Source organism: Saimiri boliviensis, chromosome 16 (assembly GCF_048565385.1).
Source record: "Saimiri boliviensis isolate mSaiBol1 chromosome 16, mSaiBol1.pri, whole genome shotgun sequence".
Classification (NCBI taxonomy): domain Eukaryota; kingdom Metazoa; phylum Chordata; class Mammalia; order Primates; family Cebidae; genus Saimiri; species Saimiri boliviensis.
In genome coordinates this window covers 84,557,740-84,583,230 of record NC_133464.1, presented here as the reverse complement: position 1 = coordinate 84,583,230, position 25,491 = coordinate 84,557,740, and the positions used below count along the sequence as shown (strand labels likewise).

Sequence of the window (25,491 nt, the reverse complement as noted above, 5' to 3'; positions counted from 1 at the left end):
AAAGGAACAGAAGAAATATCTGAAGTAACAATGGCTGAAAAGTTTCCAACGAATCCAAACTAAATACAGACTCCAAACCACAGATCCAAAAAAAATCAGAGAACACCAGGTGCTATAAATTCCCCTCTCCCAAATATATCAAAGTAAATTATATTTACACTGTAGAAAATCAAAGACAAAGGGAAAAAAAAATCTAAGACTTTGGAGGAAGAAAAAATCACCTCACCTGTAGAGGCACAAGAATAAGAATGACATCAGCCCGCTCTTCAGAAGCCATGAGAGTAAGAAGAGTGTATGGTAAAATTTTCCTTCCAAAGTGGGAAAATAAAGAATTTCTTAGACAGAAATCTTAGACAGAAATTGAGGGAATGTGTCACTAGATTTGCCTTGAAAAAAAAAAATGTTAAAAGAAGTTCTTCAGAAAGGAAGAAAATGAAATAGGTCAGACATTTGTATCTATATAAAGGACATTAGAGAAGGAATATGTGAAGATAAAACAAAATCTTATTTTCTTATCCTTAAGTAATCTAACACAGGCGTCCCCACATTTTTTACACAGGGGGCCAGTTCACTGTCCCCCAGACCGTTGGAGGGTCGCCACATACTGTGCTTCTCTCACTGACCACCAAGGAAAGAGGTGCCCTTCCTGAAGTGCAGCGGGGGGCCGGATAAATGGCCTCAGGGGGCCGCATGCGGCCCGTGGGCCGTAGTTTGGGGATGCCTGATCTAACGGATAACATTTTTTTCCTAAAAATAATAATAGCAACAATACATTAGTTACAGTAATACCTTGTGGATCAATGAGATATATGGCAGCGATGTTACAAGGGTCTGGAACGAAGAATTGGAAATAATTTGTTGTATTATAAAATACTACTTTTAAAAAAGCAAGTTCTTGAAAATATCAACAAAACTGTTAAGCCTCTAGCTAGGTTTAACTTTAAAAAAGGAGAGAGAGAGAGAGAGAAGACATATTACTAATATCAGACATGAAAAAGGAACATTACTACCGATCACACTATTAAAAGGAAAATTAAGAAACACTATTAACAACTCTGTGCCCACAAATTTTATAACCTACATGTATTGAACCATGTCCTGGAAAGACAATTACCAAAACTCATGCAAGAAGGAGATAACATAAATAGACCTGTATCAAAAGTTAATTAATAACTAATAACTTTCTAAAACAGAAAGCAACAGACCCAGATATTTGGTGAGTTCTACCAAACATTTAAGTAAAAAATTACGTAAAGTCTTTACAATTCCTTCCAGAAAACAGAAGCAGTAGGAGTACTTCCTAACTCATTAAATGAGGTCAGCATTACCCTAATACCAAGGCCAGACAAAGACATTATAAGAAAGGAAAACTACAGACTATTTCTTATGAACACAAATGCAAAAATATTTTCTCAGCAAAATATTATCAAATGAAACATAACAATGTATAAAAGAATTACACACCATGACCAACTAGGCTTTATTTCAGGCATGCAAGGCTGTTTCAACATTTGAAAATGAACTAAGGTAAATCAACAGGCTGAAGAAAATTCATATCAATAGATGCATAAAAAGCGTTTTTTAAAAATCCAACACTTATTCAGATAAAAACTCTCAGCAAACAAGAACTTTCTGAACTTGGTAAGAACACTTACAAAAGAACCTACATTTAATAACATAATAAATGAAGGAAAACTAGATGCTTTCCTGCTAAGATCAGGAACAAGGCAAGAATGTTCCTTCTCATCACTCCTATTCAAGACCATACTGGAAGTCCTAGGTAATGTAATTAGACAAGAAAGGGAAAAAAAAAATGACGGAGATTGGGAAGAAAAAAATAAAATTGTCTGTTTGGAAGTAACATAATTACCTATGTAGAAAATCCCAAAGTACTGACCAAAAACCTCCTGGAATGAACAAGCAATGATAGCAAAGTTGCAGGATACAATGTTAATATAAAAAAGTCAATTGCTTTCTTATTGATCAACAATGAACAACTGGAATGTGAAATTTAAAAGACAATACTTTTTATACAAGCATTAAAAAGAAATCTGTATTACTCTAACAAAAAATGTGTAAGAGCTATATGATGAAAACTACAAAACTCTAAAGAAAGAAGTCAAAGGAGGTCTAACTAAATGGAGAGAGATTATATGTTCATGGATAAGAAGACTCAATATTATCAAGATTTATTGAGAATAAATAAAAGAAAGACAGTCTTTACAACGAATAGTGCTAGAACTGGACATCCAGTAAATTTTGACAAAGACCTTATAACTTTCAAAAAAATTAACTCAAAATGGCTCACAAACCTAAATGTAAAACATACAACTATAAAACTCCTAGAAAATAACACAGGAGAAAATCTAGGTGATCTTGGGTTTGGTGATGACTTTTTAGTTGTGCATTTTATAAGCAAAAGCATAACCCATGATAGAAAATTGATAACCTAGACTTCATTAAAATTAAGAACTTCTGCTCTTCAAAAACCAGTTAAGAAGATGAAAAGATAAAGACAAAAGGCAGGAATAGACACTTCACCAATAAAGATCTCCCAATGGCAAATATACATATGCAAAGATGTACAATGTCGTATGTCATTAGGGAATTACAAATCAAAACAACAAGCAGCTACCACCACATGCCTATGAGAATGGCTAAAATCCGAAACACTGACAACACTAAATGCTGACAAGGATGTAATGCAATAAAAGCTGTCATTCACTGCTGGTGGGAATGTACCATAAAATGGTACAGCCACTTTGGAAGACAGTTTGGCAGTTTCTTACCAAACCAAACAAATTTTACCCTAAATCCAGCCATTGTGCCCTTTCATATTAACTAAATGAGTTGAAAACATGCCTACACGCCGCGCGCGGTGGCTCAAGCCTGTAATCCCAGCACTTTGGGAGGCCGAGGTGGGTGGATCACAAGGTCAAGAGATCGAGACCATCCTGGTCAACATGGTGAAACCCCGTCTCTACTAAAAATACAAAAAACTAGCTGGGCATGGTGGCACGTGCCTGTAATCCCAGCTACTCAGGAGGCTGAGGCAAGAGAATTGCTTGAACTCAGGAGGCGGAGGTTGCGGTGAGCCGAGATCGCGCCATTGCACTCCAGCCTGGGTAACAAGAGCAAAACTCCGTCTCAAAAAAAAAAAAAAAGAAAGAAAAAAAAAAGAAAACATGCCTACACAAAAACCTGCACATGAATGTTTGTAGCAGCTTTATTCATAATTTTTTTAAAGAAAGAAAGAAAAAAATAATAATAATAAAAAGAAGAGGAAGAAAGAGAAAGAGGAAGAGAGAATAGGGGTGTTGCTTTATTGCCCGGACTAGAATGCAGTCTAAAAATGGGTATGCCTATAATTGTGCTTAATAATGGAGACATGAAAAAAACAAATGAGCTATTAAGCCATAACATGTCATGGAGAAACCTGAAATGCATAATGCAAATGAAAGTCACCAATTTGAAAAGGCTACCTATTCTGGGATCCCTACCGTATGACATTCCAGAAAAGGCAAAACTATGGAGACAGTAGAAGAGCAATGGTTCCCAGGCACCAGCAGTGGGGCTGGGGAACAAGAACAGACAGGAGGAGCAGAGGGGATTTTTAGGAGGGAAAGTGCTCCATGGTAGTACCATGAAAGATACATGTCATTCTTCATTTGTCAAAGCCCATGAAGTATTCAACACAGAGTGAGCGGTAACGGAAACTACAGACTTTAATTAATATTATCAAATGTATCAAAGGTACCACAGTAATGAAAGCTGTTAATAAAAGGGAAAACTGTGAGGGGGAAGTAGAGATTTATGGAAATTCTCTCTATAAACCTTAAAGTTCTCTGAAAAATAAAATCTATTAATTTTTTTTAAAAATGAAGTCAATTAAAAAAAACACACAAAAAGAAGTCAATGGTGCCATCATTGGGAAATCATGCATAAGAGGCTTACTTTTACGCATTCTTACAAGGGCCCAGAGCAACTTCAGGCCTAGTTTTGCTCCACTAATGATAACAGTATCCTTCTGGGTGCTCCAATAGTCCAAAAATTATCAGGATTTTCCAACATGGCTGATGGGCACACGAATCCTTGCAACCCTGTGTAAGCGACTGTGACTGCTCCCTGGCTTCTCCAATGCGGTTCTCACCCCAGCCTCACCTTATTTCCCATTGCCAAGGCTCTCAACAGGAGGGCCTGTTGGCTCTCTTCCAGTTTCCAGAGCCCTCTCAGTATGCAGCCTTCTCTGTGACTTTGTCCTGTGCACTGTTGCCTAGTTGACCTCCAAACTCTCCCAGCTCCTGTCTCTACTCAGGGAGGCTACCATGGTTTACTTGCAACTCCAGCCTTTGGCTGTAAATTTGGAAATTCCTCCAGGCAGTCAGCTGGGACAAGGTAGGGCTCATCAGTTTATTTCCTTTCTTTCAGGGATCACCCACTTGCACTGACTGTTGTCCTATGTCTGAAAATTATTGTCTAGTCCATGCTGTTAGACTCTTTCCTGTGTATGTAGGAGAGAACATTTGGTTCCTGTTAATCTTAGCCAGATGTCTCTTGATTTTTTATTTTTAGGACAGGTGATATTTAAAAGTGAACACTAAACACACTCTTTCTTAGGAGGGGAAAGGAAATGATCAAGAATGCCAAAGGCTACTGTGTTTGCCCAGTGGTGTCCACTTAGAGCTAACCTGGGCAGTAACACGAACAATCAGGACCTGAAACCAAGGTCACCCATGGGAGAGAGTGGCTCCTAAAAAATCAGGGAACTGGAAGGGGCTGGAAGAACAGATAAACTGGTGGACCTGGGTTCCAGAAAGTGCTTCTAAGTAGCAGGGGCAAACCAGAAGAATGTTAGACGGAAACGCAAAGGGACCAGGGCAACAGTGTCATTATGACCTCCTGCAGGAGGGAGCTGGGCTGCTCTGTGGCCACCGGAGCAACTTCCCACCCTGCCCAGTTTACTTCTGTGTGCTCCACCTGGACAGACTTTGGGTAGGAAGGAAGAACCTTTTTCTAGAATGTCAGATGGATTCACTACATGTAGTGACACATATGGTTGGGGAAAAGTTTTTATGTCTAGAATCATAAATGAGTGCTGATTAAGAGCACTGAGTTGGAACTAGAAGCCTTGAGTCTCAAAGCAGCCTCTACCACTTACTGTGTGATTCTGAGCCAATTAGGTCCTTCACCACGTTTCAGTTTGGTCATCTGTGACTATAGAGAAAAAAACCATACCTGCCTGTGGTTGCAAAGTTTAAATGAGGTAACGCCTGTGAAGTTCTCAGAAAAGTGCACATTATATTCAATACTCAATATGAGTAACTCAATAAATATTAGTCATGCTGATGAGGAGAAAAGGAGGAAGAGGAGAAGGTGAACGCTGTGCACGCTGTTCTACTAATTACAGAACCCCTCTGGCTGCTCTCTCAATCACAGAAGGCCTCTGCTGTTGGAGCAGCACTGACCACTTACACAACCCACCAGCTGCAGGAGCACTCACTTGACCTTGGCCTGGCCAATCTGAGTACTCCTGTACCTTGGATGCAAATGTCTCTGAACTACCCCTAGACTCTTCATTTCATGTCAGTTAGTCAATTCTCCCTTCTGCTTAAGATAGTCTGAACTTGGTTTCTGTCAATGATAACTGAAATTGTCCTAATATATTAGCCACCTTTTGAATTTAACGGCTTTAAAAATGATCTTTTGTAGGATACATAGCACAGATTTTCACATTAGAACGACGGTCATAAGGACTATTGGTATTCAGAAGGGATTTATTTGGGGGATGGCATCCTTGTCTCAGCAAAACACATTTGTTTGGGTAAATGAAAAAATATTAAAACAAAGCCAGATGCAGTGGCTGATTCCTATAATTCCAGCACTTTGGGAAGCCGAGGCAGGCAGACTACAGGAGTTCCAGACCAGCCTAGTCAACATGGTGAAACCCTGTCTCTACTAAAAATACAAAAATTAGCTGGGCGTGGTGGCAGGTGCCTGTAATCCCAGCTACTTAGGAGGCCGAGGCAGGAAAATCACTTGCCCCCGAGAGGCGGAGGCTGCAGTGAGCAGAGATCACACCACTCAACTCCAGCCTGGGCAATAGAGCTAGACTCCACCTCATAAACAAATAAATAAAATAGAAGAAGATACTGTCTGTTTTGAGGAAAATAAATAAGTCATTAATCTGTTATGACATTGAATCAAACCAGACTGACCTTAAAGAACAAAATCAAAAAGTCAAGTTCAAACCACAGAACATGAAGAAACAGAAATAAAACTTAACTACATAGTGCTCTAACTAGATAATTTGATTATAAAAAGCAATTCACTTTTTTGTTGTTAGATAATAAAAATCAACACAAAAATAAGGGAGAATAAAAAGAAACTTTACATATTGAAATTATACCCTTCATAAGATTATAATGAACACATTACGTTTATTTTTATGGAAAAGAAACACAGTGAAGTTAGCAACAACACAGCTTTTTTTTTTTTTTTTTTTTTTTTTTTTGAGATAGAGTCTCACTCTATCGCCAGGCGCCAAGCTGGAGTGCCATGGCACAATCTCGGCTCACTGCAACCTCTGCCTCCCAGGTTCAAGCAATTCTCCTGCCTCAGCCTCCCGAGTAGCTGGGACTACAGGCACATGCCACCATGCCCAGCTAATTTTTGTATTTTTAATATAGACAGGGTTTCACCATGTTGGCCAGGATGGTCTCAATCTCTTGAGCTCGTGATCCGCCCACCTCGGCCTCCCAAAGTGCTGGGATTACAGGCTTGAGCCACCATGCCCGGCCCAAGACAGCTTATTTTACTAAGCCATAACCTGCAAATATTTACTGACTTACCCAATGACCATTACACTCATATATGTTAGGCAAAATTTAAGGAAACAACTTATCTTGGAAAAAAAATTTAAGAATAGAATATAAATTTATATAATATTCTACATACAACTTCAATTTGTATGCAGTAAATGAAATCATTGTGAATGCTGAAAAGCAAATGTTATTACCCTAAAATGACTGGGAAGAAATGAATTTATAAACTCCCTGTTTTAAAATAAAAACACCTCGATAATAATGACAATGGGCAAAAAGTATACTGTCTTGTCCCCCCGCTCACTATGCGCTCCTCCAGAGGTAAATATCTTGTGTATCCTTCCAGGCATTCCCTATGCACATTCTTAGAAGTTCATGCATCTAAATGTTATGTATACATAAAACTATTTTGGTACAAATAGAATCATACCATTCATACTATCTTGTAATTTCATTTAACATAAAAATATATAAATGATATGTATTTTTTACACATATATTTCTCATGAAAATATAATCTGAAATACTTTCCAATTCAGTGTATAAAGCTCTATCCTGTTTTCTTTCACGGGTGCAGAGTCATCCACAGCAAACACATGCCAAAAATTACTTCATGCATCTCCTGCTGTGTTGTACGTGGGCAGAGGAGACAAGGTCAATGTCAGCCTGAAGCATCAATGGGGGAAGTATCTGACCACTGACATCGTTTGGACTTTCCCACACATGGGGATATTAAAGAAGCCCAAACTTTTCATCGGTTTTATCACTGATTTTAACCTTTCTACCGAAAATGCGTCCTGTTATGGCTGCCACAGCCAGAGCTCACTTCTCAGCCTTGGTCTGCCTCTGCCCCTTTTAACTGACAGTAAGCTGCTGTTAATCTGTTTAAGTGATGCCATAGTGAGTATCTTTGTCACACCCACCCAAGCCTATCCATAAAATAAATTGAAGAAATGACACTGTTGCAAAGAGTATGAGATCTTAATTTTTTTATATAGGTATTTCCAAATTATCCTCCAAAAAGAGCTGTTCTGACCTACATTCCTACGAACAGTGTGTGAAAATACCTAGTGACCTCACTCTTGCCAATGTAATTCTGTTTTTTTTAATGCTTCCTTTATTTTCCTTCTTTGGCTGTGTATGCTGCATTTTTTTTTCTTTCTAATAATTTAATATCTTATTGATATTTCCTGTTTATATTTTAGCTTCTCTGGTGGTCATCTCTATTGCTTTTCAATTTTTTTTTTTTTTTTTTTTTTTTTGAGATGGAGTCTTGTTCTATCACCCAGGTTACAGTGCAGTGGCATGATCTCAGCTCACTGCAACCTCCATCTCACGGGTTCAAGCAATTCTCCTGCCTCCACCACCCTAGTAGATGGGATTATAAGTGTGCAGCACCATGCCTGGCTAATTTTGGTACTTTTGATAGAGATGGGTCTCTACCGGTTTTAAAATAAACAATATTTATTGGTTTAGCAATTTAAATTTAAACTATTTATTTATTGGTTTAGCAATTTTGGCTAATAATTACTGATTCCCCTCCTCCTACCTTGCCCTCCTGATCTGTCTTGTTATTATATATATAGATATATTGATGCTCTTTTTCTTAATTTTGCTGGCACCAGAGAGAAGAATAGAGATATGGCCTTTATTCTGCCACTGTTTACTGGATATCCCCAGAATGCATACAATGTGGGAACAGCTGCTATTAGTAGTAAGGATGAAGAGGAGAGAAATGACAAAATCCTGTGCTTTAGAATATTATTCTGGCAGTGCTATGTAGGTCAGTTTAAAATGCAAAAATTCACAATCATTATAGCAAAAGAAAGTTCCATATAGTTTGTGTATCCGTTATCCAAAATGCTTGGGATAAGATATGTTTTGGATTTGTTTTGTTTTGTTTTGTATTTTAGAAAATCTGCATATACATAATGAGATATCTTGGGGATGGGACCTATGTCTAAACATGAAATTTATTTATGTTTCATATACACCTTATACACATAGCTTGAAGGTAATTTTACATAATATTTTCAATAATTTTGTGCATGAAACGAAATTTTAACTGTATTTTCACTGCAATCTGTCACATGAGGTCCACTTGTAGTGTCATGTTGGCACTCAAAAAGTTTCGGATTTTGGAGCATTTCAGATTAGGGATGCTTGACCTATATAGCAAATATGTCCATTTTCCCTAAATTTAATCTCCAAACAGAAAACTATCACTACCAAATGATGATGATGATGGCGATGGCAACCAACATTTGGTGAGTACTCACCAGGACAGTGGGCTGAGCCCTTTATATGTATCTCATTTAACAGCAAAAACAATCCTTTAAGATAATACTGTCCCTCCTATGTTACAATGGATAAGACAGGTTTACAAGAGAGTAAGTAACCCCCCACAAGGCTATCAGAACAACTAAGTAGAAGGCTGAAGACTGCCCTTTATAATTGCATGATAACAGCATGGAAATTGAAAAAATCATCAGGAGGGCACATCTTTGTTTGGCTGAGGTCCTGAAGCTTTGCATAAATAACTGATACAAGTTAAAGCAAGTACTAAAGGAAGCACAGTAATTGCTATCATTCATTCTCACACACATTTCCCAAAATGCTTTCAAGAGTCAGACAGAAGAGGGAGGAGCTACTGGTCACAATGAGGACACTACATCCCTGAGTTCGCTCCTATGGCAGCTTAAAAGTGAACCAAGATTGAGAACCACCAATTTAGAGATGTTAAAAGAGAAATAAGTGTGGTGATAAAAAGCAGAGAACAGGAAGTGTGAGGGTATGTGTTGAAGATGGAATTTTAAAAAACTGGACATGGTAAGCACCGTCAAATACTGCAGATATTAGGATCTCAAATCCAAGCCCCCCCAAAAAAAAACCCAAAAAGAGAAAACTGCAGACATCAGGGATGTTGGGCAGTACAATAAATTACTGAATTTCCTGACTGGCAGGCGGCTGATACCTGGAAACACTAGCTGAGTAGACTGATAGGCCTATAAGCCAGACTGTGGTGATCAGAAAGAGGAAGCATCCAGGAGACAGTAGTGCTGGGGGAAGTTTGGCAGGAAAAAAATAAGAGTGCCAGTCTCTCCAACAGTCAGAGGGGTAATTATTTGTGTTGTGAAATAATAGATATCTTGGCAGGTCCGCAGGCAAAAGGGAAGAAGCTAATACAAAGGAAGAGATAGGGATTATGATAGTCAGAATAATTGGTGAAGCAAGATCTGCAATGGTTTGAGATAATATTATCTTCTATTGTCTTGGTGTTTGACAATTTGCAAAGCACTTTCACATCAAGAATCAAGAGTCTCCTTATTCCTTACATATTCTGTGACACAGGTGGAGCAAGAATTATCAGAATTATTAGTAGTTTTACTTGAGGAAACTCAGACTCAAAGAGGCTTGTGACAGTCTAAGAGCCCTGGGGCTGGGTGTGGTGGCTCCCAGCACTTTGGGAGGCTAAAGTGGGCAGATCACGAGGTCAGGAGTTCAAGACCAGACTGGCCAACATAGTGAAACCCCATGTCTACTAAAAAATACAAAAATTAGCTGGGCATGGTGGCTCGTGCCTGTAATCTCAGCTACTCGGGAGGCTGACACAGAATTGCTTGAACTGAGACCTGGGAGGCGGAGGTTGCAGTGGGTGAGACTCCCTCTCAAAAAAAAAGGTGAAAAAAAAAAAAAAAGAGCCCTGAGTTTGAAAATATCATTTCTCACTGGTTCCATGCTCTGAGAAGATTACTTAAGTTTTTGAAGCCTCAGTTTCCTTACCAGGAAAATGGGAATACTTTCCAGCCTCCATTAACAATTACAGAAATGCCTGCAATGAATCTGGCATGGTTCCTAGAGAAAAGCAGGCACGCGGTAAATTATAGTCACTGTTGTTGCTGTTAGACAGAGACAGGGACAGGGACAAGACCAAACCCGGTGTCATCGACTTCTATTCCAGTTTCCTTCTACTCCCCAAAGCTGCCCTTCGCTCTAAAAAGAAATGCAACACCCTGTGAAGAAGCTGTGTCAATGCAGTAAACTTTCACTAATCACCTGCCATGTGCCTGCCTGACAACTCCTCAGTGTAGAAAGACGAACACCCTGTAACCATAAGGAACCACAAATCCAAGCGATCGGGGCAGAGGAGCAGTGTAAACAAGGCACTGGCTCAAAGATGAGGCTGTGGTCAGCTCCACCTGCCAGAGGGGAGAAGCTGGGAAGGGGAGGGATAGAGAGAACCACAAAGAAGAGGCAGCATTTGAAGTGCACCTGGAAAGATGAGGCTCCTGGAAGAAAGGGAGGGCACTCAAGGGGGAAGGAGGAGGACAGCAGAGGCCCAAGGGGAGTCAAGCAAATGGCGCAGACAAGCTCACACAAGTACCAGTGCCTTAGTCCTCACTCAGCTGCCTCAGCCATCCAGAGTGAGACTACAGGCCCCTCCACACCCTCAGTGACTCTCACCAAATGCAGGCTACTTCTCTCCTGAACACGAGCCAGAGGGGAGAGGTCCAGAGAGGGCAGAAGAGATTCAAAAAGCTACAGGGTGTTTTCCGCAGCTCCAACCCACATCTGAGGGGCCCCGAGGTGCAGTCCCACGTGACCTCTCAGTCAAGTGGCTGTGACTGCTACGCTCTCAGCTCACGGCGTCAACACAGAGTGAAAAAACATGCACAGAGGCCGTTTCAGGGGTCACAGGCCCCACTATGGCCCTCCAAGCCAGGCTCAGCATGTGGCTCCACCCGCCCAGCAGAGCACTCCCAGGGGGAGGCCGGCCTGTGAACGGTGGATCACAGCATCTCCATCCTCAGCTTCCTAATCTACACATAAGAACATTTTCCTCTCTCATCTAGAGACCGAAGACAGGGAAGCACCGCGAGCAGCACAGAGAACCTCACAGCACAGCAGAGCCACAACCAGCAGAGAACAGAGCTTACGTGCATTTTGAGGATTTGGCTTCAGCACCATCCCTGCCACCACCTCAGGCTCTTGTACAGTTTTACAAAAGTTTTATGACTTTTTTTATTATAAAGAATTCCATGGATCTGGACCCAGAAGTAAGGGATCTCTAGAAACCTTTGATTCCTCTGAAGAAAGAGGAAGAAAATTATGTTATCCACTATAGGAGCTGAATGAAGTTCAATAAACACTCTGCTATTCTGGTTTTAAAATACGCTACCTATGAGTCTGCAAATTTTCAGTTTTCAAAGAATCAGAACATACAACTATCAACAGGATACAATGGTATAAATATAATTAGGTCTTGTAAATTAAGACCATTAGAATTTAGCAATGTATCAAAACCTTCATCTAATCTTCATCCAACGCTAATTATGATTGAAATAAGCACAGAAATATCAGTCAAGAAGAGACTCTCAACTGAAGAATTCATCATTGTAATCTGAATTAAAAAAAATCAATGGACCACTGTATTTATGAAGCACACCTATGAGTCAGACTTATGTTTCAATCTCTGATGCACCTGGAATTGAGGTAAAGAAAGAACGTGGACGTTATGTTCAAACACCAGGGCCTTGAACTTAGTGAAAATATAAAACACAATTAAGTACAGTCAGAGAATCCATGTCGCAACTGCAGGTGAACACAGCTTCAGTTTTACCTTAGTCTGCTCAGTGAGTGAGAGCAAATGTGACAGAGAACACGTACACCAAACGGCAAATGCCCACAGAGGCTCGTTACAGAATGGACAAGATGGCCTGCCAGAGGCCACATGTGGGCCAGGAAAAAATGCGCACCTGTAAAGAACAGAGCATGTGACAACACTGTCAGATAAACGATTTTTAACTTGATTGAAACAAGATGAAACTGTGTTTTTGGCATCAGGAATGACCAACTGTAATTCTTATGTTACAGCTGGATGACATTTTGAAATGCGAAATGCTATCTTGAAAAGCACGGGGAGAGCCACTGTTTTATTTGGTTAAATAGAGAAGGCAGCAGTAAAGGAACTGAATGATACTGCAAACCTGTTTGCCTTTCAGGTAATTATATAGAACTGAAAAGACCTTTCCCCCTATTTTATACAGAATCCACCATTGCTAAATTGGTTCTATCTTGACTTCTGAAGCTAGGGGCAAGAAAATTGCTTCAGCCAAACTTCCTGATAACCTGGAAACAATTTTCTTAATAGTGCAAATCAGCAGCACAGTTCACTGGAATCTGTGGTGAACAGAAAGCAAAGCTAAAGAAAGACAGTACAACTCCATCATCATCCTAGAGATTAGGACAGTGAACCAGTAGGTCTGACTTTAGGGAGAGATGACACCACACCAGTGTACCACTAGATGACAGAACTCTCACCACAGAGGCTGGGACCAAATGTCACTACAGCAGAGAGACCTCTATTGCAAGTCGCTCATTCAGCTTCTTAAGCTGCTATCAAAATGTGAAATCAAATAGCCATGTCTAAAATGGAATGCTAAGAAAGAATAACCAAAAATAGCTGGGCGCAGTGGCTCACGCCTGTAATCCCAACACTTTGGGAGGCGAAGGCGGGTGGATCACGAGGTCAAGAGATCGAGACCATCCTGGTCAACATGGTGAAACCCCATCTCTACTAAAAATACAAAAAACTAGCTGGGAGTGGTGGCGCGTGAGTCATTATACGTAACATCCAGCTTGCAGGAATGACAGGGAGAGAGGAACCGGTGGAATCATGCCACAAGGAAGCACACAGATAAATCCAGAAAGTTGGAAATTCTGTAGGACAAATGGCCTGGTCTTTTCAACAACTGTTGTTGATAATATGAAAAAAAGGAGTGAGAAGAGCATGAGACATGGGGAATTACTGTAAAGTAAGAGAGAGGAGACAGAAGAGCCAAGAGAATGGGGAGGCTTTATTTGGGTCCTAATTCTAACAAGCTACCTGGGAAAAAAAGCTGATTTGATACTACCAAGGAAATGCGAATAGAGACTAGATATTAAATGATGCCAACACATTGCTGTTGAATTTTTATTAGGTAATAATGATGCGGTAGTTATGTAAGAAGATGTTCATGTTTTTCAGAAGTACATAATAAATGTGTAAGACTGAGATGACATGAGGGCGAGGATGTCCTTTAAGTAGTCCTAAGCCAGGTAACAACACTTCTGCCAACAATGAACCACACACACGTGCCACAGGGAGTGGTCCCTTGAGCTTATAATGGAGCTTACAAACTTCTTTTGCCTAGTAACACTGTAGCTGTCATGATGTAAGAGTACAAGGCATTGCACTGGTGTACACAAAACTACTGGGATTTTGTGTACAGACCATGAAAGCCTAACACAGTTAGGTACAGTACATAGTACTTAATCAATGACTATGTTACTGATTCATGTATTTACTATACTATCCTTTCTATTATTTTGGTGTACTCCTTCTCCTTATTAAACAAGGAAAAAAAAAAAAAAAAGAAAGAAAAAGAAACTGTGAAACAGCCTCAGGTAGGTCCTTCAGGAGGGATTCCAGACGCAGGCATTGTCATCACAGGGGATGGGAGCTCCATGCCTGCTGTTTCCCCAGTAGACCTTCCAGTGGGACAAGATGTGGAGGTGGAAGAGAGTGATGTTGACGATCCTGACCCTGTGTAAGCCTTGGCTAGTGTGTGTGTGTCTTGGTTTGTAACAAAAAAGTTTAAAAGGTACAAAAAAAAATTTTAACAGAAAAAAGCTTGTAGAGTTAGGATTCAAAAAAGAGAAAATACTGTTGTTCAGCTACACAAGTATTTGTTTCAAGCAAAATATTATTACAAAAGTATCAAAATATTTTTAAAACCTAAAAAGGTTGTAAGGTAAAGAAACATACCTCTCTGTAAACATAGTGTAGCCTAAGTATACAGTGTCTCTAAAATCTTATGGTGCACAGCTATGTCCTAGGCCTTCACATTCACCCACCACTTACTCACAGACTCGCTCCATTTGTGGTAAGAGCCCTATACAGGTGTACCATTTCTTAGCTTTTATGCCTTCTTTTCACTGGACCTTTTCCATGCTTAGACATGCTTAGATGCACATATACTTATCGTTGTGGTACAACTGCCCACAGATTCAGGATGGTAACATGCTGGGCAGGTGTCTAGCCTAGGAGTGACAGGCTATACCAGAGAGCACAGGCATGTGTGCAGCAGGCTATGTACCCTTAGGTTTGCCTCAGTACACTCTAAGATTAAACAATGACAAAACTGCCTAACGATGCGTTTCTCAGAAGGTATCCCTGTACTTGAATAATGAGAAAAGAGAAAGGGAGGAAAGCAGAGAGGGAAGAAGGAGAACAGGAGCAAAGAAAGAAAAAAGAAAATTGTTAAAGAAATAGATAAAGCAAATATAGAAAAATCTTGATAACTGTAGAATCTGGGAGATGAATACACAGAGGTCACTTATGTTGCTCTTTCTACTTGGTTGGTTTTTTTTTTCATTTTTTTCTTAAACAATTGTTTTCTTTGTTCTTTTTTCTTCTGACTGAACCATCTATTACCTATGTACTTCTGTTTATTTTGAAAGTTTTCATAATAAAGGTTAATTTTTAAAAATGTAAAAGCACCAAGATCGCTAACCCTATACTAACAAAACATATAATTTCCCATATCAAAAAGAAGTCCTTTTGTGAAAGCCTATTTTTTGAATAGTTTAAAACACAAAACATCCTTATTTCAAGTGAATGTTCTTGAGGTTTTAAGATTATATCTTAGCAAGAAACAGACAACACTGAATTCCATTTCCCAATGATATCTTAATTTAAAAACAGCACCAAAATTGGCAGGGTATGGTGGCTCATGCCCGTAATCCCAGCACTTCGGGGGGCTGAGGCAGGCAGATCATTTGAGACAAGGAGTTTGAGATCAGCCCGGCCAAAATGGTGAAACCCTGTCTCTACTAAAGATACAAAAATTAGTTGAGTATTGTGGTGCATGCCTGTAATCCCAGCTACTTGGGAGGCTGGGGCAGGAGAATCACTTGAACCCAGAAGGTAGAGATTGCCGTGAGCCGAGATCACGCCACTGCACTCCAGCCTGGGTGACAGAGCAAGATTCTGTCTCAAAAACAAAAAACAAACAAACAAAAATAGCACCAAAATAAATGAAATATTGAAATTCATTACTTACATTAAAGAAACAGTGTTTTAATCCCCAAAGCATTAAAAACAAAACCCAAACACTGGAGGGACACATTAAACAACTTAAAAGTGATGACTTCTGGGGCAGAGGTAGAAATGAGTGCTCTCAATTAATACTTCTTAACATTGTTAATTTTTGAGCCATGTGAATGTACTGCCTAATCAAAAATAAAATTTAATTTCAAATAAAATAATTTCATACACTTCATATATGAAAGCAGTAATGTCACTCTTTTATGAAGAATCTTATACTATAGCTTTAAAAACAAAAAAATGAGCTGCTTTTTAAGACTTGCTGAGAGTCATTGATACCACTATGGTATTTTCCAGGATCAACCTGTGGCACTTTTAAAACATGTCAATTTCTCCTCCTACTTCTAAACAGGTTCCTACATTTTTTTAGATGAACATTAAAAACTTGAAATAAATGTGAAGTATTTAACATAAAAGCAAAAGACTCCCTGAGGTTAACCTGAAAAAAAGCTCAAATCAAGGAAAGCCCCTTCTATTTTTCATTTTGTATCAAGCCACATATTTAAGTCTTTACATGAAAAGCGATGAATTTAACAAGGATCTAGAAATCTTCACGTCGTTTCACTCTTCTACCCTCAAACCCAACCTATGATGTTTTTCCTTTCTTTTCTCATCCATTAACCGTGCTTCTCAGCCTACTCTTGCCAATCCAGATTATTGAAGCCTTGAACCAAAACTCAATCATTTCCCTGTTAAGCTACCTAAAATCGATTTTTAAAATCCAATTCTTACAAACCCTTCTGATGCACTTCTGCATCCTTTTCCTGGTTCTTTGACTGAGTTATTAGACACATAAATAAATTAGTATTAACACTTTAAGATAAGCTAAAGCCTCATGTGGATATCTGGCAGTTTACACTGTGTTCCCAATAAACCTGGTGATTTCAGGGCTTCAGCGAGCAGGTGTAAGACTCCATCAATCAGTGAGTACTGCAAACACGTCATGCAAAAACACGACATTTTCTTTCTAAAAAAACTTAATCACTGGATTGCTTTTCATGGTAACTGGTCTAGATACAAGCTTGAATAAGGGCTATGAATTAATATGTATTTGCTGAGGGTCCAGAATGTTTGTTCTTACAGAGCTTTAAAATATGGTTGACAAGACACATTTAACACATATGAGATCATAGCATGTCCAGAAGAACATGTTAGCAGGTCAGTTGTGTAGCACAGGCTGTCAGCACAGCGGAGCCAGGAGCTACACGATGCTAGTGCAGACTCGGGGGCTTCATGGACCCCTGGCAAGATGTCACAGGCGTGTTAAGACAGACAAAGGAGGCAATGGGAACCCACGGCTCCCCAGACAGAGAAGTTTGGCTGGGATAAACTGTGGAGGAAGAGCAGGGATGGAAGAAAAATCAGAACAAATAAATGTGAGTAGAGATGCTCCTTTCTGTAAAACCAAAGTGGGTTGTAATCAGATCCTCAGTGCACCCAGAGCCATGCTTGTGGGCTGCTGGCTGCAGTATTTATACCACTCTTATTTAAATGTAAATTAAGGGGTGCGTTAATGCAAACTGAGGGCAGGTTATTCAGAACTTTCTAGGAAGTGGCTGGTAACTTCCCCGTCACTGGTCATGGCACTTGTAAACTGTCAAGGTGCTCGTGAGAGTGTCTTTGGGCAGTGAGGGCAGCCAGGGATCCCTTTCCTTGCCCTCTGCTGGTCTGGGCTGGTTTCTTTACTTCACCCTGCCTGGACCAGATCCTGTTGTAGTCAGCAGGTTGTGACCAGAAAAGAAGTCCTGCCGATCTCCTACCTTGGAACCGCCATTTGGGCACGCTATGTTTACAGAGCACAGATGACAAAACTATCACTTAAATTTAAGGCCAAAGCATTATTTAAAATAATCAGTTACAAGGGACATGATATGGAAGAAATACCAAATAAATATGAGAGTAGCAAAAATTAGAAACAAATATATTCAATTTACATTACTATCCAATGTCAAAATTCAAATGCTTTACATAAACATGGAAAGTACTAACAAATTTTACTACTGATTTATGCTACATCTTTAACAGGCCAAACAAAATCAAGCCAAATCTTTCTTTGACAGAATTTTAAAAGAGAAATTGTATTTTTTTAATACAACTATAGGGAGCAGGGTTTCAAATTCTGCAACCAGAAAACACTTTTGTGAAACAATATCTTACATTAAGCTATAATACATTCTAAATCCTCATTATTTATCATAACCAAATTATTATAGATTTTGAATAACAGTTTCTATGTTTTCATTAAAAAGAAGACTGATGCTGAATTCGAGATACATGCTTAAAAAGCAGTAGCTAACCAAACTGGGCAACACAGCAAGAACCTGTTATCTCTACAAAAAAAATTTTAAATCAGCTGGGTGTGTTGGTATGCACCTGTAGTCCCAGCTTCTCAGGAGGCTGAGGCAGGAGGACTGCAGGAGCCTAAGAGCTTGAGGCTACAGTGAGCCATGACTGCGTCACTGTACTTGGGCCTGAGCAACAAAGTAAGACCCTGTCTCTAAAAAAAGTTTTTTAATAAAAAATAAAAATAAAAAATAGTATCTGAGCAAATATTCTTAACTAAAGGATAGGAGATAATTGCGTCTTCTAAGTAAAAATGGTTTTGGCAACAGTGATGGATGGCGCCCAGAGAGAGGAAAACAAATGAAAATTAAGCCAGTGAGTGCTTTAATATACTAATTGATCTTAGGCCACCTCATCCTGCTGGTATAGACAAGGACATAGAAAGTTATTGTTTTCTGTTTTTATGATGACAGCCGAAAGAAATAATTAAGTAAATACATCTTATTTTGGAGAAGTACCTACAATGGTTTACTTGATATTTCAATAATGCATAGTAATAAAAATATTTTAAAGCTTAATACCAAATAAATATCCATATTATCACAGCACATGCCAGTATGCTTTAATGAGGAAAAAAACAAAAAACGCACATTTTTCTGCTGTTACCTAAAACAACCTTCACTCTCCTACTTAAACAGCATTATCTCAAAAATTAACTACATGAGAAAAACGTTAACAAGTTATTAAAGGGTTGGCTTCTGAGATTAAAAAAAAAAATCTATTGTGTCTATAAAGTTGCTTGAGCTATAAACATTTTTAAATGTGTTCACTGCAAAAAGAGCTCTATTTCTTGCGTTTACAAATAAATATAAAAATTACAGAACTAGTGTGTATGCAGGGAGAGAAGGACATACCTACTTTTCTCCTATAAAATAAACACAGGAGGATATAGAAGCCAGAGGAGTACTTTAGTCAACTGAAGTTCCTTACATCCTTATTTCATTTATATCCTTCCAAACGGACCCATAATGTCTTGACAATGTATGTGTCCACATAAAAATGAGGAAACATAAGAAAATCATTTAGCACCATGCAAGGACTGCTTTATTCTTCCACTGGTTCAGTAAACACATGCTGAGCCCCTACTCTGGGCCAGCAACGGGACACAACAAGCAATGCTCACGGCCTCCAGCAATGCTCACGGCCTAGGAACAGAACCTGAAAGCTACGCAAGGGCAGGGCTCAAGAGGGACCAGATTCCAGAGTTTCAAAACAGGAAATGACACAAGCACCGAAGAGTTCATGAGTGAGCAGACCAGGCCAGCAGAAGAGAAGGTGCTGGGGAAGGGTTGGCACTGTGGGCGACTCAGTGGATGACAACAGCTACAGAATTAATGTGCCAAGTGCTGAATAAACACTAGTTTCAGTCTTCCTCTTCCTGTATGGGTGTTTCTTGAAGAACTTACCTTTCTGCACGAATCACACCACTGTAGTAGGGGGGGTCCCAAGGCATTACTTCCTACAATGGAATAATTCACTGTTAAGGAAAGCTTCTGACTCTTTCCTACTTTTTATCAGCAATGCGGCTAGCTTATAGAATGTAAGCCAGCTACTGTTCATGTAAATCAGAACAATTTTATAAAATCCCTTGAAAAATTGATAGCTTGGCAGAAAATATCTGGCTCCTTATTTTGACTTCCCTGTAACCAAGGGACAGACTTAACCCAGAATCTGGGGAAAAAGTAAACAAATGTCATTCTAAAATGGAATCTAACAGAAGTCAACATTAAAGAATTACATTAGCCATGATGAAATGTTTCCCAAAATGTAACCCATGTATTAATCCATAAAACATACTGCAGGTAAGATAAGTGTACTAACGGTAAGATTAAGGTTCTTTCTAAATCTAAATAAGAAGCTTAGGATAGATATCAAAAATGAAAGCAAAAATTTAAAATGTAAGCAAGGCAGAATTAACTGTAATCTTGGCAAAGAAAATATGTCGTAAAGAAGTACTGTAGTACCAGTCGATTTCGATGACTGGTACGTAATACTGAAAGAAGGGAAAGCTCGAATACGTGAATGAATCGTCCTTCCTCCTAGGTGCCCAGGTGAACAAAAGGGTGGTTCAGAGACCAGGCTGGGAAGGCAGACTGCCTGGGTTCCAGTTTCCAATCCATACCAGACTATACACTGCACGACGTCAGGGACTTGGTTTGCATTGACCCCTATTACATTCCTGTACCCTCAACAGTGCCTGGCACAGGGTAGTTGCTCAGTAAATACGTGACTATTTAATATTCTTTTGTTGAAAGAATTAACAGTGCCTCCCAAATAAGACTGCTGAATGCACTATTAAGTAGAACATCTGGCACTGAGTGAGCGCTCAACAAATGTTGGCTGCTCTCCTTATCATCATTATCCTTTAACATGTCAGTTTAGGCATAACCTCCTCCAATACCAAATGTGCTTTCCCACATGTATTCCGTGGTAATACTTAAGATCATGGGACGTATGACAACATAAGATACTTGTAGGCTTATCTTCTTTCTCCCCGCAAGTACGTCAAGGGCAGGGACTTCGTCCCTGGAGCCCTCGCCCCCCAGTGTTCAGGGCCTGGCACACACTTACGGATGATTATTTACTACCATCTGCTAGATGCAGACAGAGTACAGGCTGTCATGAGATAAAAACAAGAGGAGGATGACCTAGACAGCAGAAAGGCAAGTGACTCAACAATCAGAGGACAGTATGGCATGTTTACAGTGCACCACGGAAAACACGGCCCATGAGAAGGATATTTAAATCACAGTGGAAGGTTAGGAAATGTTCTCAATGTTCTCGAGAAGGCAAAGCCTGAATTGAGTTTTATGATACGAGCAGTTTATCCAGATGAGATGGGAGGAAAGGCATTCCTGTATGTGGTGTTCGTAAATGACTGGAAGCTGCCCACCATGCCGTATTTATGTGTCCGGCACATGAACATTAATTTGAATTAAGAATCAAAGAAAGCAAAACTAAGTGAATAGATCACATGAGCATCGCACAGGTATTAAGAGAGAGCAAAGAACAAAGTCACGGCTTGGAGGGGCAGCAGAAGATAAAGCCAGAGAAGCAGGCAAGGGCCAAATCATGAGGGCCTGGCAGGAGGAAGGGAAATCAGAGAATAATCGGGAGCTCTTGAAGAACTTTAAACAACACAATGACAAGACCAGATCTGCTTTTTAGACAAATCCCTCTGGTGGCAATTCATTCAGTCATTATTCACTCATAGTTCAAATACGTGTTGACAACCAACTCTATGCCTCACACTGGGCTAAAAACATGGCTAAACTGTCTGAATCCAAGACGGCTCTGAGTGGAGAAACCAGTTAGGCAATCCCAGTTACGATCTGGGTGAGAACAGTGATCCCAATCCAGGCTATGGCAATGGGCACAGGAGGAGAAGACACAAGAGTTCACAGGGAGGGAGAATCTGCAGGACCTAACAACTGGCTGTGCAGTACCTGGGGGGCTGGTTGAAACACACTGTGGAGCTCACCCCCGTTTTTGATTCAGTGGGTCTGAAGTGGGGCTTAAGAATTTGCATTTCTAACAAGTTCCCATGTGATGCTACCGCTTCTGGTCCAGGGACCACACTTTGAGAACCACTGGTCTGGATTAAGTACAGGTCCTGACAAGAGCAGCAGGGTGAATAGTGGCACCATTCGCCAAAACAGGGATCTGACCACTCCACAAATATCTGCAGCATAATCGTGTCCATAAGCTATATGAAAATGTCTACAGATAACGGTTTAAAGTCATGTACGCTTTTACTGAATTAGCTTTTGGCAACACATTTTATTTTTCATTTTTCTGTTTCTATCGTCACCAAACTAAATTCTTATCTATTGCCTAGTTTCCTAAATGAGCCTACTTACCAGGCCAAGGTGTGCAGATGACTAACACTAGTCACTTTGCTAGACGCAGCTCCTTCCATAAATTAACAGACTGGCACACCACTTTACACATCGCCGAGTTTAATGGGATTAATCTGCTTCCCAGTGGCTGTATCTGGGAAGCTAGTAAACAGTCTGTAGATCTGCAAGGTCCATTTCTCTAAATCTTCCCTATGACTATGGCTCTGGCAGCAGCAGGTAAGTCAAGAACTTACAACAGTGTTTGGAGAAGAATGGTGTAGACAACCCCAGCGATCGTGTAGTGCCCTAGAACCAAATGGGAATGAGTCCTAGTATCTGGAATTAACACTTCTCAAGGCACCCCCAATCACTTGCGCAGCATTCTGGCCATAACAACGCTAGCCTATACTGTTGGATCATACAAGGAAGATCTATGATCACATGATTGAAAACAACACTTGAGTGTTTTCAGAACGTGGTACACTTTGTTAGTCAAACACTGACCACTCAACTGAGCACCATAAATCAGCAAACAAATAAGCAAATGAACTGCAACGTTAATACTGATGGTTAAAATTGCCACCTGCCAGGGAAGCCTCCACTGAGCCTCCTTACAGGCTGCTTTAAACTGGGAAGCCGACATTCCACAGAATGAAAGCAGTCTTCACATAAATGTGTGTGTGTGTGTGTGTGTGTGTGTGACATACATACACACTGTGTTAGTGTATATACATAAAATATGTCAACTCAACAACAAAAATGCTGTATGTATATGTACAGGCAACATCAGTTTGGGACATAAGAATCAAATATTTCAACGTCTTTATTCACCAAAACCGAGGATCAGAAACAAGACTAAATGGACCTCTAGCCGATCAGAAGAAAGTTCCTGAATCAAAAGGTACTGATTTCAGCTGACAGACTGTCTATATTGTAATAAAAATATTCCAATATACTTACCGAATTTTGAGGATTCAGTTTCATTTTCATCCCTCGTATCATCTCAAAATCTTTTAGAGTTCTATAAAACAGGTTTAGCATTACTTGTTAGGACAATTTCTTTTTCTTTTTTTTTTTTTTTTTTACTATGAAAAGATTTTAATCAAGATCCATTTCCTCAATAACATTTTTTTTTCAAGCATTTGAAACCAGTTGTCTTTGGTATTTAAAGGGTGGCTTGTTGGGTGGCTAGGGAGAAGGAAGAAAGATCAGCACCAAGTCACTCCAAGATAAAAAACAGTAAAAATGTTCAACTACATTAACTCTTTACCAAAGAACTTAAAGCTTAATGGCCAAAAGGCAACCGAATAGGCACTGGGGAAGGATTCACTGTTAAATTCCGCAGTAAAAGGAGCTTCTACCAAACAAGATTTCTGAATTTCTGAGCCAGCAGTTTGAAGCTACTTTCCAACTTTTCAATCTTTTATTGCAGGCAGTTCTCCTCTGTGAGATGAAGTATTTTTTTCTTCCCATTTTGGTCACTCAGCAACCCTAGAATTAATGCAATGGGAAGAGACGGTGTAGCTTGTAGTAGTAGATTAAACGTCCAAAAGAGGTGACTGACTTGTCATATCGCCCCCACCATCTCCTTTTTCTATTGGGATAACAAAAGCAAATTGCTCCATTTGTTAATCTGTTCTGCTCATTTCGAACTATATTTTGCAATAGAAAGTTCTCTTAAAGGAACAGAAGTTGATTCGTAAGTCTTCATTTTTAAACAAGAGGTCTCCCTTGTGACTCTCACTGACATTTGTTTGAGAGTCACTCTTTCCCTGAGGAAGGCTCCTCCAGAATTGGGTTCTTACTTCAGTATTTAGGGGAACACAGGAACCCAGTGGGTTCTGACAAGCAGGTATCAGCTACACCAGCTCTGCACTTGAAACACAGACAATACCCAGAAGCACAAGTTTTGTGCCCAAGTCCAGCTTACGACCAACCAATCCTGCAAAGTGCCACAGATTCCACCCCACAGTTCTGCAGCGGGAGTCTTATATTTTCATTCTTTGGTACCAAGTTACATGTTTAAGAAAAGACATTACATCCAACATTTCAGGTTGGGATGATTTGGTTTCTAGATCCTTCACATTCAAAGGCCTTGAGGGCGGGGAGGGCGCAGGGACATGGGGATTTATGTTAACCGTGAGGTCCTAAAGCATGGCCCGGGTGCAAACAATCCTATAAAAGGTGACCCAGCAGAGGGTGTAGGACTGGGCTGTTCCCTGAACTTCCAGAGCAGGAAAAAAATTGTGCTTGTAAAATAAAAGTTCTTTCCTTTGCCTACTCTTTTTAGGAAAAGAAACCCCTCGCACGACAGAACAAACTCCTATGCACTCTCGGGTCAGGACGAACCTGCCCCTTCTGTGGAGTCCCCATAGTTTGGGGGTGCCTGGCTTCTTTCACATGCTCTGACTCCCTCAGCACACGCACATCCACCCACGTTCATGTCCACATCAGCCCACGCCTGAAAACCCGCTCTGAGAATGAGCTTCATTTCCTTCTTCCTTCCATTTAACTCTTTATAACCAACCGCAAAATAAGAAAACTTAGGACAAAATCTTAATAATTACGTTATGAAAGGACTAGTTTGCTTATGTTACATTCCAATATTTATAAGATTAGATATAATTAGCAGTGCACATGTAAATCACTACTAATCCAAATTTTACCTGTCATGAGAAATAATAACATATAAAGCAGCATATTAATGTAATTTCTACCTTAAAAAGCATCACAGCAGATATATGTCTCAAAAGTACTAAAGTCTGGAAAAACTAGCAATGTCATAACAAATATGCAAAGCATTAATCAGCAAACTTTAAATCACTACTTTTTGCTATACCTTTAAAAGAGACTAGACAAATTACCTTCTAGAAAGGAATTTTATCATTGGTTACATTTAAGATTTCTAGTCATTTTTCCCCTATTGAAAAACTCTAGCTGGTCAATAATTAAACAAGTATTTAATATTTGTAGAATATGATAGGTATATTGGAATTAACACCTATATAAAATTATGAAGCTATGCTTGCTCAAAAATCTATAGCTATGTAGAAAAAGACTACTAACACTTAACTAACAAAGTACAGTAGAATAAATCCTCAAATAAGTACATAGTTAACCCTCTTTCTTTATTGTACCAAAGACACGGTGGTTCACTGGGATTATTAAAGGAGATTTTTAGGCTGGGCACGGTGGCTGACACCTGTAATCCCAGCAATTTGGGAGGCTGAGGCAGGTGGATCACAAGGTCACAAGTTCGATATCAGTCTGGCCAACATAGTGGAACCCAGTCTCTACTAAAAATATAAAAAATGAGCCAGGTGTGGTGGCACATGCCTGC

General features: G+C 39.7%; 1 protein-coding gene across 2 annotated transcripts in view; it reads right to left on the bottom strand.

Moving 5' to 3' along the window:
- Positions 1–25,491, bottom strand: part of MIPEP (mitochondrial intermediate peptidase) — a 158,378-nt gene that overhangs the window by 105,221 nt on the left and 27,666 nt on the right. For both annotated transcript variants that reach the window (XM_003919753.2, XM_010335180.2), the window contains exons 9-10: positions 23,112–23,172; positions 19,719–19,771 (exon numbers count right to left, since the gene is read on the bottom strand). In XM_003919753.2, coding sequence (XP_003919802.1) covers positions 19,719–19,771; positions 23,112–23,172 — 114 coding nt within the window. The remainder of the gene's footprint in view (positions 1–19,718; positions 19,772–23,111; positions 23,173–25,491) is intronic.